This window comes from Myotis lucifugus, unplaced genomic scaffold, assembly GCF_000147115.1.
Source record: "Myotis lucifugus unplaced genomic scaffold, Myoluc2.0 scaffold_435, whole genome shotgun sequence".
Classification (NCBI taxonomy): domain Eukaryota; kingdom Metazoa; phylum Chordata; class Mammalia; order Chiroptera; family Vespertilionidae; genus Myotis; species Myotis lucifugus.
In genome coordinates this window covers 415,813-433,342 of record NW_005871483.1, presented here as the reverse complement: position 1 = coordinate 433,342, position 17,530 = coordinate 415,813, and the positions used below count along the sequence as shown (strand labels likewise).

Sequence of the window (17,530 nt, the reverse complement as noted above, 5' to 3'; positions counted from 1 at the left end):
CGAACCCGGGACCTTTCAATCCGCAAGCCGACGCTCCATCCACTGAGCCAAACCGGTCAGGGCAGCCCTCTTCTTTAAGCATGTGTTCTTTTAAACAAATTCAGTAATGTGTACAAAATCTTGGATTTGACTAGAGAACAAGTTAATCACTCACCAAAGAAGCCATAGATTTCCCCCCTAAGCAGTAAAAAGTGATATTTAAACATGTTTGTGCCTATTTTAAAAGCTTACCTGAGTTGGTAGTAATCATGAAAAAATGAAGGTTGAGTCCTTTCTCTGAAGGTTTCCAGAATTTACCTTTAAAGGACACCTGGTTCATTAATATTGGATAGCTATTTATAATTGCTAATTAAATGATATTTTTCCTACAGAAAAATGGGGACTAGAGTGGAACACCCCACATTTCAAAGCAGCTACCTCTGTGTTACATAAACCTTCCTAGAGGCAGAGCAAAATAAAGAGAGCCTACTAGTATCAGGGCAGAGGACAGAAGCTGCTTGTGCCAGAGGGAGGGGCCGGATGAAAAGAGCTGCCTTGCTTCATGTGAAATTTACTGCCCAGGCCCAGCTCTCTGAATTGGTATTTAAGATTTCTCCTGAGATCTTTTTTTCTTCCTGGACTGTCCTTCTCTGAAGGAACAGGACAGAAAAATTATTACAGCTTTTTACTTCAAGGTGCCAGGTTTTTCTGTAGCAACATCACTTTTATTAAATAAATATGTGAGAAAAAATTTCACTTTACAGTGATTTTTCAAGAATGCATGTATTTTAAGCATGCCTCAATTTAACACATCCTAATTTAGTAATCATCCATTATTACAAAGGTTAGAACTTCAATGAAAAAAACCAAAAGGATTATTCATCACTATCAATTATTTCTGGTACATAAACATATTCCTGCTTATAATTATGGCATTGATAAGCACTACATACAGGGCATTGTTCAGTCACTGAAATGAATGATGTAAAAAGAACCAAGAGCCCTAGCCAGTTTGGCTCAGTGAATAGAGTGTCAGCCCACGGACTGAAGGGTCCCAGGTTCAATTCAGGTCAAGGGCATATACCTCATCTGTAGGCTCCATCTAGGCTCTGGTTGGGGCATGTGGGAGGCAACCAATCCATGTGTCTCTCTCTCTCTCTCACATCGATGTTTCTCTCTCTCTCTCTGTCTCCTCCCCCCCCCCCACTCTTGTCTAAAAATCAATGAAAAAATATCCTCAGGTGAGGTTTAACAAAATAAAATTTAAAAAGAACCAACAATAGGCCTTTAACAATCAATTGTTTTTTAACAGTCTTGTTATCCATCAAGTGCCATCTCATTAAAATGTGGACATTTTTCTCGTACCGAAAAGGCTGCTGGGAAGCTGTTCCTGTCTTCCCAGAGCGCTATGGTTCCAGCCTTCTGTGGCCAGTCTTTTCCCTCTGCCACTGAATTCCAATTCTGTGACACTTCATGCTTCGTGTGTGGCTATATAAGCTAAGATAGTAATAATCAAACCTCATGTGCCAGGAAGAAATTCAAACCTCTCTCCAAGAAAGCATTAAGCACATTATTCCAAAGTAAATGAAACTGAGTGCAGTGGGTTTTATCTTCCTAAAGCGACAATCTATAGGTCTCTACCAGAGACAAACGGGTGAAAGAAAATGGAAGCAGAAGACTGGAACCATCCCAATCATGGGAGAGGTTGGACTAGAAAGGGAAAAAGAGAAATTCTCATTTTTTCCTTAAACAAATATGAAAATTCTGTATGTTTAGATATGTGACCCTCAGACTGATCATGATACACCAGAAATGATTTTCACATTAAGGAGATACAAACAAAAGCAACAAATAAAAGGGTGACAATCATAAAAAGAAGGTTAAAAAAACCCTCAAGTACACTTCCTAATTTGCTTTGGAGAGATTATGTGCTGGGGTTGTTACTTTAAAATACTAAAAATTATTAAAACTGTAACTTATAAGTGCTCTATTTCATCCAGAAAACCTGTTTTAGAGTCATTTCCATTTAATACACTATAATTTGTGTTTATGTTATTTGTTATAAGTTTAATGCAAATAAGTCCTTTATACTGGATAATAACTATAGAGACTCCTACACATAATTTACCAATCCATCATTTCTCAACTGTTAACAGAATAAATTAAATCAATTCTCTCATACTAGCAGTGTGTATACTTTTTAATATGCACACAGAAGCTTTTACTTGGTTAGCCAAAAAAACAACTATTAGAGGCACACTAATTCATCAAATGAAAAGGTAATTTCAAATAAAAAATGTTAAAAGTCAACATTTGGTAATTAGGCAAATGTTATATGAAATTTAATGTGTTCTTAAAATAAATCCCCAAGAAATATACTAACTGATTTTCAAAGAAAAATTAAGACATAATTTCTAAGGTTATGTTTTTAATCTCAATATTAGCATATAAGAACAACCCAGAAACCCACCTCAGTGTGTCTTTGATGTAATGCATTATATTCCTTCTTCAGTTCTGCTTCTCTTTCTTCAAGTCTGCTAACTGAAATTAAGATACATACACTTAATCAAAACAAAATAGAAGAAATTTGCTTGAAAATTCCATCTTAAAATCTTGGAATGGGTTATCTATAATCCTTAGCAACTTTAGGGCTCAGTGTTCCATATGAAATTCTTCACAAAGCTAGTAACCTCATTTTATCATCCCTAACAAACAGAACTTTCAGAGGGGGGAAAAATTGGGTTTTAAAAAATTAAACACCAGATTGCTTTTCCTAATATCCATGTTTATCAAGTCATCGCCCTAATTAGGTTTTTAATATGATATAAAATTAAGTCTTTCAACAACACTTTACAAATCATCTCAAAGAAGTTTTAACCCAGGATCAGGGCTCAAATCATTGATTTCTAACATTATTCAAGCTCTTTTTCCCTACTGAGCCATATGTGAAAAAGTCATTGTTTGTAAGCACTTTTTCTCCTTCAGGTCTTAATTTCAGGGACTTCTCTTCTTTTACTTAGCTCCCTCTGCTGATGGAGTTTGTGAGTGGCACTGATTTGGAGTAGTACTCACAGAGTATAACTTTATGATATACATATACATACACATACATACATACATATATATGTATGTATATATTTACATTTTTTACTAGAAAAAAAGTCTCTGAAAAAAGTTTTAGAATGTTGGGACAGGATTTCACAGGAAAGGGTGGTAACAGAGAGGACTGATTCTGATAGGAGGTGGAGCTCAGGCAGGACCACAAAGAAACTACAGCACTAAAGACAGATGGTGATGAGAGTACTGGGCACTGTTACCACAGAGACGGGAACACGAATCATGCTGGTGGTAAGACAGAGGGGAGACTGGCCAGCCTGGTGGAGCCCACACTGACTAAGAAGCAGTGGGAGATAGTCTGCTGGGAGAAACAAAACTGGTGCTAGCAGAGCTTGTAAAGGTAGATACTCAGTCCTAGCTGGTTTGGCTCAGTAGATACAACATTGGCCTGGGGACTGAAGGGTCCCGGGTTTGATTCCAGTCAAGGGCACATGCCTGGGTTGTGGGCTAGATCCTCAGTAGGGGGCGTGCAGGAGGCAGCTGATCAATGATTCTCTCTCATCACTGATGTTTCTAACTCTCTCTCTCTCTCTCTCTCTCTCTCTTTCCCTTGCTCTCTGAAAGCAATAAAAATGTATTTTTTAAAAAAGGTAGATACTCATTTAAGTCTGTTTGAAGGCCTGATATTAATTGGACATGCTCTCTTCGCGTAAGGGTCGGCCACCTACAAACAGGCAAGGCTGCATCAGAAGGCTGTAGAATTAACTACTGTGAACTATCACAGCACACATACAGATGTTTTCATATGCCTCATGTTAACACATCAGAGACCAAACAACACATAGCATGTGCTGTCGCTAAACTCGTGTTGGTTTGTATAGCTTTATTTGCCACCTCTGTTTGAATATTTTGAAAATATGTCACTAATTTGGAAAACTGTAGCTCTGACTTTTGTTTCTAATGAAGCCTCTATGCTGGCTCATTAAATTTACACCTGCGAATAAACACACACTTTAGTTCCCATGGTGCACACTTTATTGTGCCAGGCAAGGGTTGAGAACATGTGCTACTCCTCCTGCGGCTGCAAGCAATAAAAAGCAAACTTGTAATGCAGATGTGCTGTGATAGCACAATATGTACTGAAACCATTATTTTTAGTACAACTTCTCCGCTTTTTATTTAAAAACAGGAAAGCCAACAAATTGAGATATTCAGTAACAATTTCAAAATAAATATTTTCTACTACTACTTGTCAATTAAATTTATCTGAAAGCTTAATCTTAAAACTACTGGGTAAACCTTATCTATTTTTAATTGAGCATATTTAAGATTTTCTTGGTATTATGCAGCAACAACAAAAACAACAAACAAAAAAACCCTGGAGGCTGAGGCTAAAATAAAACCACAACTATCACCTAAAACCCTCAATTTCAAATTTGTGTCCTACAGTAAACCTTCATTGTTCTTGTCAGTTAACTTCATATCAATTCATAAAATAAATTTATGTCATCACTAACAGCTAACATTATTAGTACTCATTATATTATGTGCCATGCACTGTTCTATGTATTTTATATTAACTAACTTATTTGAGCCTGACATTAATCTTATGATGAAAGTATTATTACATTCATTTTAGAAATGAGGTAACTGGAGTAAACAGGAGTTAAGTAACTTGCCTAAAGTCACACAGCTAATAAGTGGCAAAACTAGGATTCCTAATGGAGGAGTCTGGTCCAGACTCTGTTTTTATTTACCAGGCGATAATACTGCCTCTCAAGAAACACTCTTTTTAATCTGTTTTATATACTGGAGTATAACTTAAATTTTTACGTGTGAAACAAACAAACAAACAGGTGTATGGACTACTTATGGAAAGAACCTAGTCACAGACAGTTACTTCAACTCAAAGGTATCAAAATGCCAAATAAAATATGTACCCACTTTATTCATCATGGAAATGCATTTTAAAACCAAATGCAACACCATTACATACCCGTCCGAATAGCTCAAATGAAAAACACAACACATCAGATAAGGATGTGGGGCAATTGGGATGCGAATATACTGCTGGTGGGAGCATAAACGGGTACACCCAATTTGAAAACTGGCAAGATTTCATAAACTTAAATGTGTGCAAACCCTCTGACAACAAGTTCATTGCTAAGAAGTGCACACATGTGTCCACCAAAGGACATTTAAAACAATGCTCAAAGTAGTACTATTTGTAATAATCCAAACCTGGAAACAACCCATCAACAGCAGAATGGATAAATACTCATGTACTAGACGACTACACAACAGAGATGAACAAATTATTGCTATACACAACATCATGGACTAATCTCACAAACAGGGCATTAAGGGAAAGAAACAAGCAAAAAAAAGCAAATCTAAAACTAATGTGTTAGAAGTCAGGATATTGGTTAGCTTTGGGGAGGAGTCAGTGACCTGAATTTATGATAGTCATACAATGGACCACAATGCAGTGACTTTGCTACATCCAAGTTGTATTACCTCAGGTATAGTAACCTCTCTGGGCCTCAGTTTACTTATTTATAACTGACTGTGTGCACAATCCCACTCCACCCCAGTCCAAACACAATGTGTTCCCATTCACATAGGCACTTTCCTTGGCCTGAATACTCATTACTCTTTATGTCCTCTGGCAACTGCTATAAGTTCAATATATAGCACAGGATTTAATCAGACTACTTAGAACTATTACAAACAAGGTGTACTGATTCATCATTAAAATGTACAGGGAGATGAGCAAAAATGTTACTAGATTAGAGATTTAAAATAAGGAAAAAAAGACAGGCATCCTGGGAGGATAAATTGATACTCTTATGAAGGTCATGTTGGTGATATCTGTTAAAATAAGCAATGTATATATCCTTTGACGCAATACTACCATTCTTATTTATCCTACAGAAACACACCAATGCCCAAAGACATGAAAATGGATGTTCTTATATAATAACTCCCAAATTGGAACTAGCCCCAAATTTGTCAATAGTTGGTTGGTGAAGTGAATTATGATAGTCATACAATGGACCACAATGCAGTGACTTTGCTACATCCAAGTTATATTACCTCAGGTATAGTAACCTCTCTGGGCCTCAGTTTACTTATTTATAACTGACAAATAATGGCAGCATATCAGAGATGATATTAGGATTAAGTGAGTTATTACTTGTAAAGAGTATAAAATAGTACCTGAACACACGTTTTCAAATACAACCACAAAAGGTAATGTTAAAAGGAATGCATTATATCTATACTGACATGGGATGGTGCCTGGAACTGAATGGAAGGGTGCTAAATATTGCTGTATCTGAAAATAGAAAAGAAACTGAATTGATTGTCTCTCCCAAACCTGTTCTTTCCCACAATCTTCTTACTCAGGCAAAAATCTTCAGCTATCCTTTAGCTCTTCTCTTTCCCTAACATAACATATCCAGTCTATCAGCAAACTGTCTGTTTTACCTTCAAAATAAACCTAAAATCTGACCACTTTTTACCACCCCCATCACATCCATCTCTTGTCTGAATTATTACAATTACCTCCTGACCAGTGTCTCTGCTCTAGCCTTTGTTCCTTTATATTCTCAGAATAGTACCTGAGTAAAGTCAGATAGTGATTGCACAAAACCCTGTCACATTAAAAGAAATCCTTACAATGATATAGATAGATAGATAGATAGATAGATAGATAGATAGATAGATAGATCAATCTATAGGCACCACTCCTGGGCCTGGCCCAGTAAAACCATCCACATAGAATCCTCCATTTCCTTTCCCCTTTCCTCCAACTTTTGCAGATGTAAGTTGAAAAGAACCTGTGTCTCCAAAGAAGCCACTCATCTATGGGAAACATCCATTCTAAACGTCACATGAACAAAAAATAACGTAACATTTGAGTCATTATATATGTTTTTTGTAGTTTAGTTTGTGTCTGTTATTCTAGATGATTTTCTGAATGTTTTTCTGACTATTATTTTTCTCTGCAACCTAACCCCTCCAGCAAGTACCTTGTCAAAAAACTGTCTATGATGTAACATATTTCATGTTTTCTTTATCTGTACTGTGGTTCTAAACACTAGTATTTAATCCTTTAAACTATGAGTTAACCACCAAGATCATTGTGGTCTTGTATTTCTGACAATACATAACTCAGCACAACAACATAGTCAAAGGACTTCATTTTCTCAAGGCCTAGCTCACATGAGATGTTATAGTGTTTAACGCTATGAGAAATACCTTCAAAGTCCTGAACGCCACTAAGTAAATGGAAAAGGGAAGGAAAGAAGAAAGGAGGAAAAAGAGGGAAAGACATCCCATCTGAGCAAGAATGGTGCACATCCCTAAAAACCTCAAGCACTATGAAATTCACCTCTGCCTACACTGTTGCATTACATCTGAAGTGCAGTAGGAGACAGTTTCTTGTTTAATAGTTCCCATGTGAACCCAAACCTCAAAATCATCTCAGGACAAATCCAAAAAAACCTTTATCATTTTACTCATCAAAATAGCCACAACACGAGATTAACTAGAAATAAACAAAATTCTCTTCATCCTTTCTATCCCAAAACAACAGATAACTAATCGGCCATATTTTTAAACTGCAAATATTCTGTGGAGAAAATTTTTTAAAAATCAAGGAATCTTAAAAAGGGGGGAGGGACTAAGAAAAAATAAGAATCAAAAGACTAATAAAAATGTCCCCCTAAAATAGCTAATGGAGATACTTCAGCCTCATTTTAAATGCTCTTTCTCTCTATCCCTCTTTCCAAAGAGCAAGAGGATATGATTAAGGCAGGAAGAGCTGCCTGCTCTACCTGCTCAAAATCAGAGCTTACCTCCTTAGAATGATGGCCTTTGCCAAGTTTGGAACACCTTCCATCTCTGATGTCTTCTGCCCCATCAGACTGCTGATAGGCCTACGGGGGGAAGAAAGAGAAACAGACCTGCTAGATTGCCATATCCAACTCATGATTTGCCTTCTCAAAAGGCATCTTCAGTTCTTACTAGTCATGGAAGGCAGATAATCCAGCTGTTACTTGGCCTCAGGAGACTGACATTGGTCTTTCAGAAGCTTTTCCTTGAAGAATTTAGCATCAAAAGTCTCAACAGGTAAGCAAGAATCAAGTGCTGACTTACAAGCAAACAGATCTCAGACAACCACAAAAAAACAGTAATAAAACCCTCTCCTCTGCCAACTAAGTCCTTCACGGTGTCTCTAAACTTCAAGAGATTTTCCCACGGATATTGTTATTAACCAATGGCACAATGTGAAATGCTACAGTATCCTCATGAATCAAAAGAGAGTAGGATAACTTTAAAGAATCCCAGTGGTAGGGGTTTCTAGCAATCTGATCTGGTCACTGTCTTGAAGATGCTACCTTGCCATACATGACAAAAAGGTGACTTCTCTCCTAATCTCTGTGTAAGGCGAATCCCTCAACACAGATTCCTCTGTATCACTTCCATGGTCAAAAAATACTTCCTTATGATCAACCAAAACCAACCATTTTCTCTAACTTAATCTGCCAAGATTACAGAAAAACAACTTGGTGTCTTCCTTATCTATTCCTTTACATGTTTGAAGGGTTAGTCAAATCATATTTATTCTGTTCTCTAAGTTAAATCAGCATAAGTTCTTTAACCCTTACTTAGAAAATCACTTTCTATGAAATCTTTAGTTCTAGATATTATAAATTACAACCTTAAGGTTCTTAATAAATAGCACAAGACTACAGAAAAGAATCTAAATACAGATTATAAAACATAAAGCACATCTGAAGGCCACATGGAATATTACCTAATGAAATAGTAATAAAATGTTAGGGTTTGTATAAATTATCTTGTGCCTAGTTTTCTGCTTTCCCTCTCATATATAGGCTCTAAAAAAAAAGAAACAACACTTAAGTGTTTTAAATATAAAAATATTCTTTATATATTGCAAAGAACTAGATTTAAGTTAAATGGACTAAAAAAGGAAGTTTCTATATAATGAACTTTATTTTTTTTAAATCAGAAGATATAAATCTAAAACTCCTAAAGCTGCCTTATTTAAAGCTGCCTTTCAATGAGAATAGAATCAGTTATCTACTTTAATCATCCAAAAATAATATAGATTGCCTATTAGCAATATAAAATTTAAAACTCCCAAATTCTGAGAATATTAACATGAATTGTCAACTGCAAAGCATAGTAAAGAGGCTGATAAGGCATTTTACTGGTCTGGAGGTTTTGGTGTTTTTTTGTTTTTTTTTTAAGTGATTTGAAAATTAGTGACAGAAATATTTAAGCTCTCTCAACTATTAACTTTGATATAAAGTATACCTAAATATGGATTTTCTTCTGTGTTGTGAAAGGTCTCAGTGTACCAGTCCCATCATTAACAGACAGAACTTGCTTATAAATAATTCCCAAATGTGCAGTCTATTTTAAGCCATTTATTCCTTTAAAATAAAAAAAATGTTGATTATATGACTTCCCCATACTTTCCATCTAGTAGTGTATAAGTTCTTATAACCAAGAAATAATAAGTGTCTCCCTTACAATAATAAGTTTCAAGGTAAAGGCTTGAAGTTATCTTATTAGACTAAGATCTAACACCAAATTTAAAAAGCAAATGGATGTTGCATGGGAAACGTAAAGGGTAGAAAGATCAGAATACAAGGCTCTATCCCAAATGTCTTTAGCTGTCAAAAACATTTCTCCATTTAATTTTTTTAAATGGGATTTTTCATTCAAAGGAAGGACAGAATCAGAGAAGAATCTATAAATAGCTTAAAATCACTGCCATCTAAATGTTGTCATCTTCTCCCACAATTCAAGGGAAAAGACATCTAATAGAAACTCAAGAAGCTTGAGGGAAAAATATTTTTCCCAAAAGAATCAATAATAAGTGGTTTTATATCACCTCTGAGTGCTAATGTTATAAATAATGATTCAAATTCATGTTACAATAAAGAGATAAAATATGCTACCAAATTTTACTTCTCCAATTCTGTTCACTATTATATACCAAGAACCACTAAACTATTCCGTAATTCCTTGACCTACTTCCTTAAATATATTCTAAGAAAATTAGTGAGAGAGGGAAATCTATAGGTGTGAAAAATATGATTCACTACACTGGAAAAATGTCCAACCACCAACAGAAGTTTTTTGTATGTTTTTAATTTACTAATATTTATTTTTACTCTGACTCATTCCTTCAATCCACAAAGACTTTGAGATAGCTTTCAAGAACATATAACAATTCATCATACATTTATAAAATGTGGATCAAGGAAAAAACAATTAAATACACTAATTGGGTAAGATCCAAACCAGACATTATGGTTGCACTTCTAAGTTTGTTCTGAGTTTATGAGTAGCCAAGAACAAAACAAAACAAAGTGGCCATTAAATAATTCTCATTAGAGGAAAGAAGAAAACATAGTCTCTCAGGGAAAACAGAATTGTTAATAGATGGCACAGCTTCTGAATGATAGGTATAAACAGACATTTAAAAAATTAATTATTGACTACATAGTCATTATACTGTAATAACTATAAATGGTGTCAGATGGGTACTAGACTTATTGGTGCAATCACTTCTTAAGTTATATAAATGTCTACTATATTAAACACCTATAACTAATATAATATTGTATGTCAACTGTAATTGAAAAGTAAATTTAAAAAATAATAGTAATAAAGATTATACAACAAAGAAAATATGATAATGTTAAGGAAAAGATACAAAATTATATGTACACTCACTCCAACTACAGTGATATAAAAGCATGGTACATTTGGAAAAAATACTAGAAGGTCATAAACATTCCCCCCCCCTCCCCGCCAAAAAAACACACAAAAACTATAATTATTTGACTGTAATGATCATATCATATTCTTCTATACCACAACCATACCTAGGCTGAATATCAGGCATACAGCAGTAGTTTAATATTTTTTAATGTATCATTTACTTGATTCATTTAAGAAATTTGGCTTATAAGACAGAAATACTCAATATACAACAGAACTAATGAACATAAAGTAGTTTCTGATGAACAACTCATTACTGTCACACTGTGAATGGCAAGGCTGAATGTAGACTCCTTACAGAGTTGAAAAGTACCAACAGGTCTTTCTCAATCCACAACTTCCTTATTCTATTCCATATATAGTTCAGATTTTTCCTCAAGGCTAACAAGATATTAACTACCAAAAAAATGTTATTGATACTCTCAGATAAGAAATAATACACAGCATTTTTTGGAAAAAACAAAAATATTTCTTACGTAGTTCAAATTTTGAAAAGACAGCAACCAGAAATCTCCGAAATCAAATGTGACCACAAAAACTTTATGGACTCAACTTCTCAACACTGTGAAATCATGACAACCCAATATGACAGATTCCATATTATCACAGGCTATAAAGTGTATCCTTTAATTCAGTTCCTATTTTTTGACATTTTCTTGCTTCTCAAATAGCAAGTAACTACAACCAAATTTCCCCTTTTACCATAGGAAGTGGTCTTCAAAGCAGAACTTGGACTTTTATTGTGGCTATTTTTTAAAAGGGACATGTACCCTAACACACATAAGCCAGAATTGACAGTCTTTTAAAATTTAAGGCTCTAACACGTTATATAAATACTAGAGGCCCAGTGCATGGATTCGTGTACCAGTGGGGTCTCTTGGCCTGGCCTGCGGGGATCGGCCGAAACCGGCTCTCTGACATCCTCCGAGGGGTCCCGGATTGCGAGAAGATGGACCCCAGCAGCAAGCTAACCTATGGCTGGAGCATCTGCCCCCTGGTGGTCAATGCACATCATAGTGAGGGTCAAATAGTTGAACGGTCGGACACTTAGTATATTAGCCTTTTATTATATAGGATAAACATGGAACTTGGATAAGATACCATTATATGGTACTAAAAATATGGCACTAATCAGAAAAATCTATCCCTCCTTTACTACAGGTATAATCATCAGTTATTTCTGTAGCCTTAAAAAGCTTATTTTTTTTTTTTCTTTTTTTAAAAATAGTTTTTATTGATTTTAAACAGAGAGGAAGGGGGAGGGGAAGGGGAAGAGTGGGGGAGAGGGAGAGGGAGAAACCATGTTGTGCGAGTGCAATATGGATCAGCTGCCTCCTGCACGCCCCCTACCAGGGATCGAGCCCAAAATCTGGACACATGCCCTTGACCAGAATTGAACCGACAACCTTCGAGTCCATGGGACAAAGCCCAACGGGACAAAGCCCAACCAACTGAGCCACATGGACCAGGGCAAATAAGTGCTTATTTAATTAGGGAGGTAATCAATCAAAGACCTTGTATGCATATATGCATAACCCATGGACACAGACAATAGGGTGGTGAAGGCCTGGGTGAGGAGCGGAGTTAGGGGGTGGGGGGTGGGGAGGGGGGTGCGCGGGCTGGAAGAGGTCAATGGGAGGGAAAAGGGGACATGTATAACACTTTCAACAATAAAGAATTTTTAAAAAGAGCATGAAAAAATAAAACCACATTAGGCACACTAAAAAATACATTTAGCCCTTGCTGGTTTGGCTCAGTGGATAGAGTGTTGGCCTTCAGACCGAAAAGTCTTGGGTTCGATTCCGGTCAAGGGTATGTACCTTGGTTGCAGGCTCCAACCTGGCCCCACCAGGTCAGGATGCGTGCAGACTCCAAGGTATCAAAGGAGAAGGGAATAAATCCCAAAGCAGTCATAAAAGAAGGCTCCTTATAGCTTCAGCTCATGAACCAAGAAATTTAGTGTTGTCAATTTTGGGCAGCTGAATGGTCTGTTTTTATTAACCACAGTTGTAAGTTCTTTAACTGTTATTTAGACACCAAAATTTACTTCAAAATGAGATATCCGACTCCCAGGGGGATATCTTAATAACAAAAATAATGTTTTCAGAAAAATTTAGTTCAAGACCATATCCAATACTTGACGAAGAATCTCCTCACCCCTTCCTAGAAAACTATCAACTAATTTTAAAAGGTATCTTATTTTTAAAAATTATTTTGAATTAAAATAAAAAACAGGGATCCGGGCCTAACCAGTTTGGCTCAGTGAGCGTTGGCCTGTGGACTGAAGGGTCCCAAGTTCGATTCTGGTCAAGGGCATGTACCTTGGTTGCGGGCACACCCTCAGTAGGAGGTGTGCAGGAGGCAGCTGATCGATGGTTCTCTCTCATCGATGTTTCTAACCAACTCTCTAGCCCTCACCCTTTCTCTCTGTAAAAAGTCAATAAAACATATTTTTTTAAAAAGGTATCTTCAGAAGAAATCAATCTTTAAAAAAAACAGGGATCCATACTTTTTTTAAAAATATATTTTATTGATTTTTTACAGAGAGGAAGGGAGAGGGATAGAGAGTTAGAAACATCGATCAGCTGCCTCCTACTGGGAATGTGCCCGCAACCAAGGTACATGCCCTTGACCGAAATCTAACCTGGGACCCTTCAGTCTGCGGGCCGACGCTCTATCCACTGAGACAAACCGGTTAGGGCCAGGGATCCGTACTTTTGAGAGAGAAATGAGAGACTGGATACCACAGAACATGACAGTTCCAAAAAAGGTAAATATGATTCACTGCAATGGATAACATATCTTAATTGAGACTACTACATTTTGTTTACATTTACTAGAAAGGAACAGGAAGTAGGTTTTTAAATGTTTAGTAATAAAAAAGATAAAGTATATGTGAAAAAAATTACTAGCTCATTCCATTAGGTTCCTTTTGTGAAAAAAGCAGCAGTTCCTTTGAATAGAAGCGAGATATTTTAACATACTTTCATCAAAATCAGAATTTTAAATGTAAAGTAATTCTTTAGTAACTCCCTAATCATAGAATCTGATTAATTAAACTATAAAAGAATTCTAGACTAGGGGTGCCTTCCTTTCTAATTAAACAGTTCCTTATCCAAAACTTGGTAATCTTCAGAAACCAAGAGGAAAATGTAATAGGTCCAATAATGAGAGGTTGGTTCTATCAACTGTGCCAGTAGTGTTTGGTTCTAAAATACTACATAATACCTACTATGAAAATACAATCAAGGTAGGATTAAAATATCTCCAATAGCTAATTTTTCTTCTTCTTTGACTAGAAAATGCTCAATTCTTAAAATATACCAAAAGCTTATAATTGCCACTAGATGAGTGGTACTCACAGTAATGTGACTCCAGGAGTGTATTTGTTAGTGTGTGCACTGTGCAGTCCATCATACAGCTCTCTACCACCTCAAATTTCTATAGTAAAATCATAGAAGTCATTCGATGTATTCAGTGTTAACAAAGGAAGGGTACAGCAGTCTAGGTATCTATAAGCCTAAAAATACAAAGACATGACACATGGCTTATTCTCTATCACTCTAGTTGGCTTCTGTTACCAAATATCCTTTGGCTCCCTTCTATGACATTTGCTCAACAGCCATGTGCGTTCTCCTTGACTTCTACACTGCCTGAACTCCGGATTCCCAGGGATTCTCCGATTACCTACGAGGCTCTTCCAGAGTCCTAGGGAGCCCTCAGTTATCACTGTTATCCAAGCCTGTAGTGAGGGCCCCTCCTGAATGCCAGGCCCTTAACAGCAGGTGTCACTGTGCATCTTTAATGGGTGATGTGGGAAGGGTCACTGCTGGCCATATCTTGTTGAGGGAAAACTGGAGAGCACTCTGCCTGCCTGAATCAAACCTGAAAACAGGCCATGAAGCCTCTCTCCATTTCTTTCTAATTTTGTCTCAACTAGGACCACTTTGATTAGCCAAAAAGGGAAATCATCCTTGGGATTCGAAACAGTAATTATTTTAAAATCAAGAATAATATATAGCCCTAGCCCAGTGGTCGGCAAACTGCGGCTCGCTCTTTGGCCCCTTAAGTGTGGCTCTTTCACAAAATACCGACTTCTGCGCATGGGCCACGAAGTTTCAATCGCACTGTACATGCGCACCCGCACATGGTATTTTGTGAAAGAGCCACACTCAAGGGGCCAAAGAGCCACATGTGGCTCGCGAGCCGCAGTTTGCCAACCACTGCCCTAGCCAGTTTGGCTCAGCGGATAGAGCATCGCCCTGCACTGTGAACCAGGGTTCGATTCCGGTCAAGGGCACATGCCCAGGTTGCTGGCTCGATCCCCAGTAGGGGGCATGCAGGAGGCAGCTGATCAATGATTCTCTCTAATCATTGATGTTTCTATCTCTTTCCCTCTCCCTTCCTCTCTGAAAATCAATAAAAATATATTTTAAAAAATAATAAAATATAAAATTACATTAAAAATAAAATGATTGTGAAAAATGACAATCTGTTCCTCTAACTGCCCTCAGTTTTCCACTACAAAGGAACAAAAAAAAGAATTCAGTAATTTTTTTATACATACTTCAAAGCTAGAGTTTCTCTTACATTTATAAATCCCAAAACAATACAGAAAACAATGAAACTTTGTGTAGTTGATTATTAGAAGATCTGCAAGCACACACCACAGAATCCTGGATAGTGGATCTAGCATAATATTAACTACAACAAAGGCTGAGAGATAAATTGAAGAAGAGAGTCTTGTAGGTATTTTTTATTTAGTCATTTCTGCAGACATGGGTGCCACATGAAAATGTGAACAAAAGAGAACTAAAACCTAGCTCCCAGGTCTCACTCTTGAGTCTGGGATAACAATCCCAAGCATGTATCTGGAACCTTCGTCAAATGTCAGGATGAGTCACGGCCCTATTGCAACCCGCTCTTTGAAGTGCACTTATGAAGAGAGGTATTTTTACTTACTCTGGTCAGCATAGTTTTTTGCTTTGAGTTCAAGTTGTCTTGTTTGAGATTCTAAAGATTCCACTCGGGTCTGTAAATCCTTTTTTTCCTGTTCTTGAGAGTCTTCAAATTCAATGAATTTCTAATAAAAGAAATATTTTCATTAGAGAAATGAAAATTTTTTTAACATTTTCAACTCCTGTGTTTCTTGGTATCAAGTAGCACAATTAGGCATTAGCTACTCAAAAAGATACCAGAATCATAAACTTAGGTTGATTTTTTTTAGATTCTCTATTAAAAAAAATAAGTTTTAAAACCTCCAAATATAGAAAAGCTGACAAAATAATCTGTTTATGAGTGTTTTCACATCATATAATAGACATTCAAAAGGAAATACATATATCCTACCCCCCACATATATAAATGGCTTTACTAGTATATTTGCATATTCATCTCAGTTCAAGAAACAATTTTTACATAATTTTGCACATAACATGTACAAGTAGAGAACCAAAGGATGACGAAATAGCAATAAATATTTGTTAAATGCTAATTTGATTAATGGACAGTCTTCTAGATTCCTGAACCATAGAATTTATATTTTTTAAATAGAGAGAGAGAGGGAGAGGCAGGTTTTTTTTGTTTGTTTTTATGGCAGGTGTTTTTGTTTTGTTTTAATATATTTTTATTGATTTCAGAGAGGAAGGGAGAGGGAGAGAGAGATAGAAACATCAATGATAAGCGAGAATTGTTGATTGGCTGCCTCCTGCACGCCCCACACTGGGCATGTGCCCTGACCGGGAATCGAACTGTGAACGAACTGTGAACGCTCAACCACTGAGCCACGCCAGCTGGGCCAGAGGGAGTTTTTTATTGACTTTAGAGAAAGAGGAAGGGAGAGTAACACTGATTGGCTGCCTCCTGCACACCCCCTACTGTGGATGGAGCTGGCAACTCGGGCATGTGCCCTGACAGGGAATTGAACTGGAGACCTCTTGGAGCATGGGACAATGTTCAACCAACTGAGCCACACTGGCCAGGGCTGAACCATGGAATTTAAATTCCTAAGAAAAAGAGCATGTTCTAGAAATATCTCTACCAAATTTAATTTACTAAAACTGTTCTCATCAGGAGATTATCACTGAATATAAGAATCAAATCTCAATCCTCATCTTAACCAGCATCATTTGACAGCTCATCACTGATTCCTCTTTAAAATACTTTTTTAAAATTTGACTTCCAGGACTTTTCCTTCTTTTCCTCTACTTTACTGGCTGCCATTCTTTTTATTTTATTTTTTAAAGATATATTTTATTGATTTTTTACAGAGAGGAAGGGAGAGGGATAGAGAGTTAGAAACATCGATCAGCTGCCTCCTGCACACTCCCCACCGAGGATGTGCCCGCAACTAAGGTACATGCCCTTGACTGGAATCGAACCTGGGACCCCTCAAGTCTGCAGGCTGATGCTCTATCCACTGAGCCAAACTGGTTAGGGCACTGGCTGTCATTTTTGATTTTCTTTGTTGGTTCTTCCTCTTCTCCCCAACCTCTTGACATTGGCAAGCTCAGTCTTGATCAACTTTTTCTCTTTGCTGTTTACTCTTTGCAATCAGCTTTGACTTTTCTCTTTCTCTAATACCTTATATCTAATCCATCAGCAAATCTACCTTTAGATCCAACCACAGTTTCTCTCTCTCACTCCCTCTCCTTTCCTTTCTCTCTAA

At 36.8% G+C, this 17,530-nt stretch overlaps 1 protein-coding gene across 10 annotated transcripts in view; it reads right to left on the bottom strand.

The window, feature by feature from the left end:
* The window catches only part of SPAG9 (sperm associated antigen 9), an 80,849-nt gene extending 64,782 nt beyond the window's left edge, over positions 1-16,067 (bottom strand). The window contains exons 1-3 of one of the 10 annotated variants that reach the window (XM_023744188.1): positions 15,826-16,067; positions 14,226-14,304; positions 2,450-2,520 (exon numbers count right to left, since the gene is read on the bottom strand). In XM_023744188.1, the coding sequence (XP_023599956.1) occupies positions 2,450-2,520; positions 14,226-14,304; positions 15,826-15,837 (162 nt within the window). In that variant the 5' untranslated portion in view covers positions 15,838-16,067. Of the gene's footprint in view, positions 1-231; positions 298-2,449; positions 2,521-7,898; positions 7,980-14,225; positions 14,305-15,825 lie in introns of those variants that run through there. The other 9 variants (XM_023744186.1, XM_023744187.1, XM_023744194.1 and 6 more) reach the window with 9 other exon arrangements.
* Between the last annotated feature and the right edge of the window lie 1,463 nt (positions 16,068-17,530).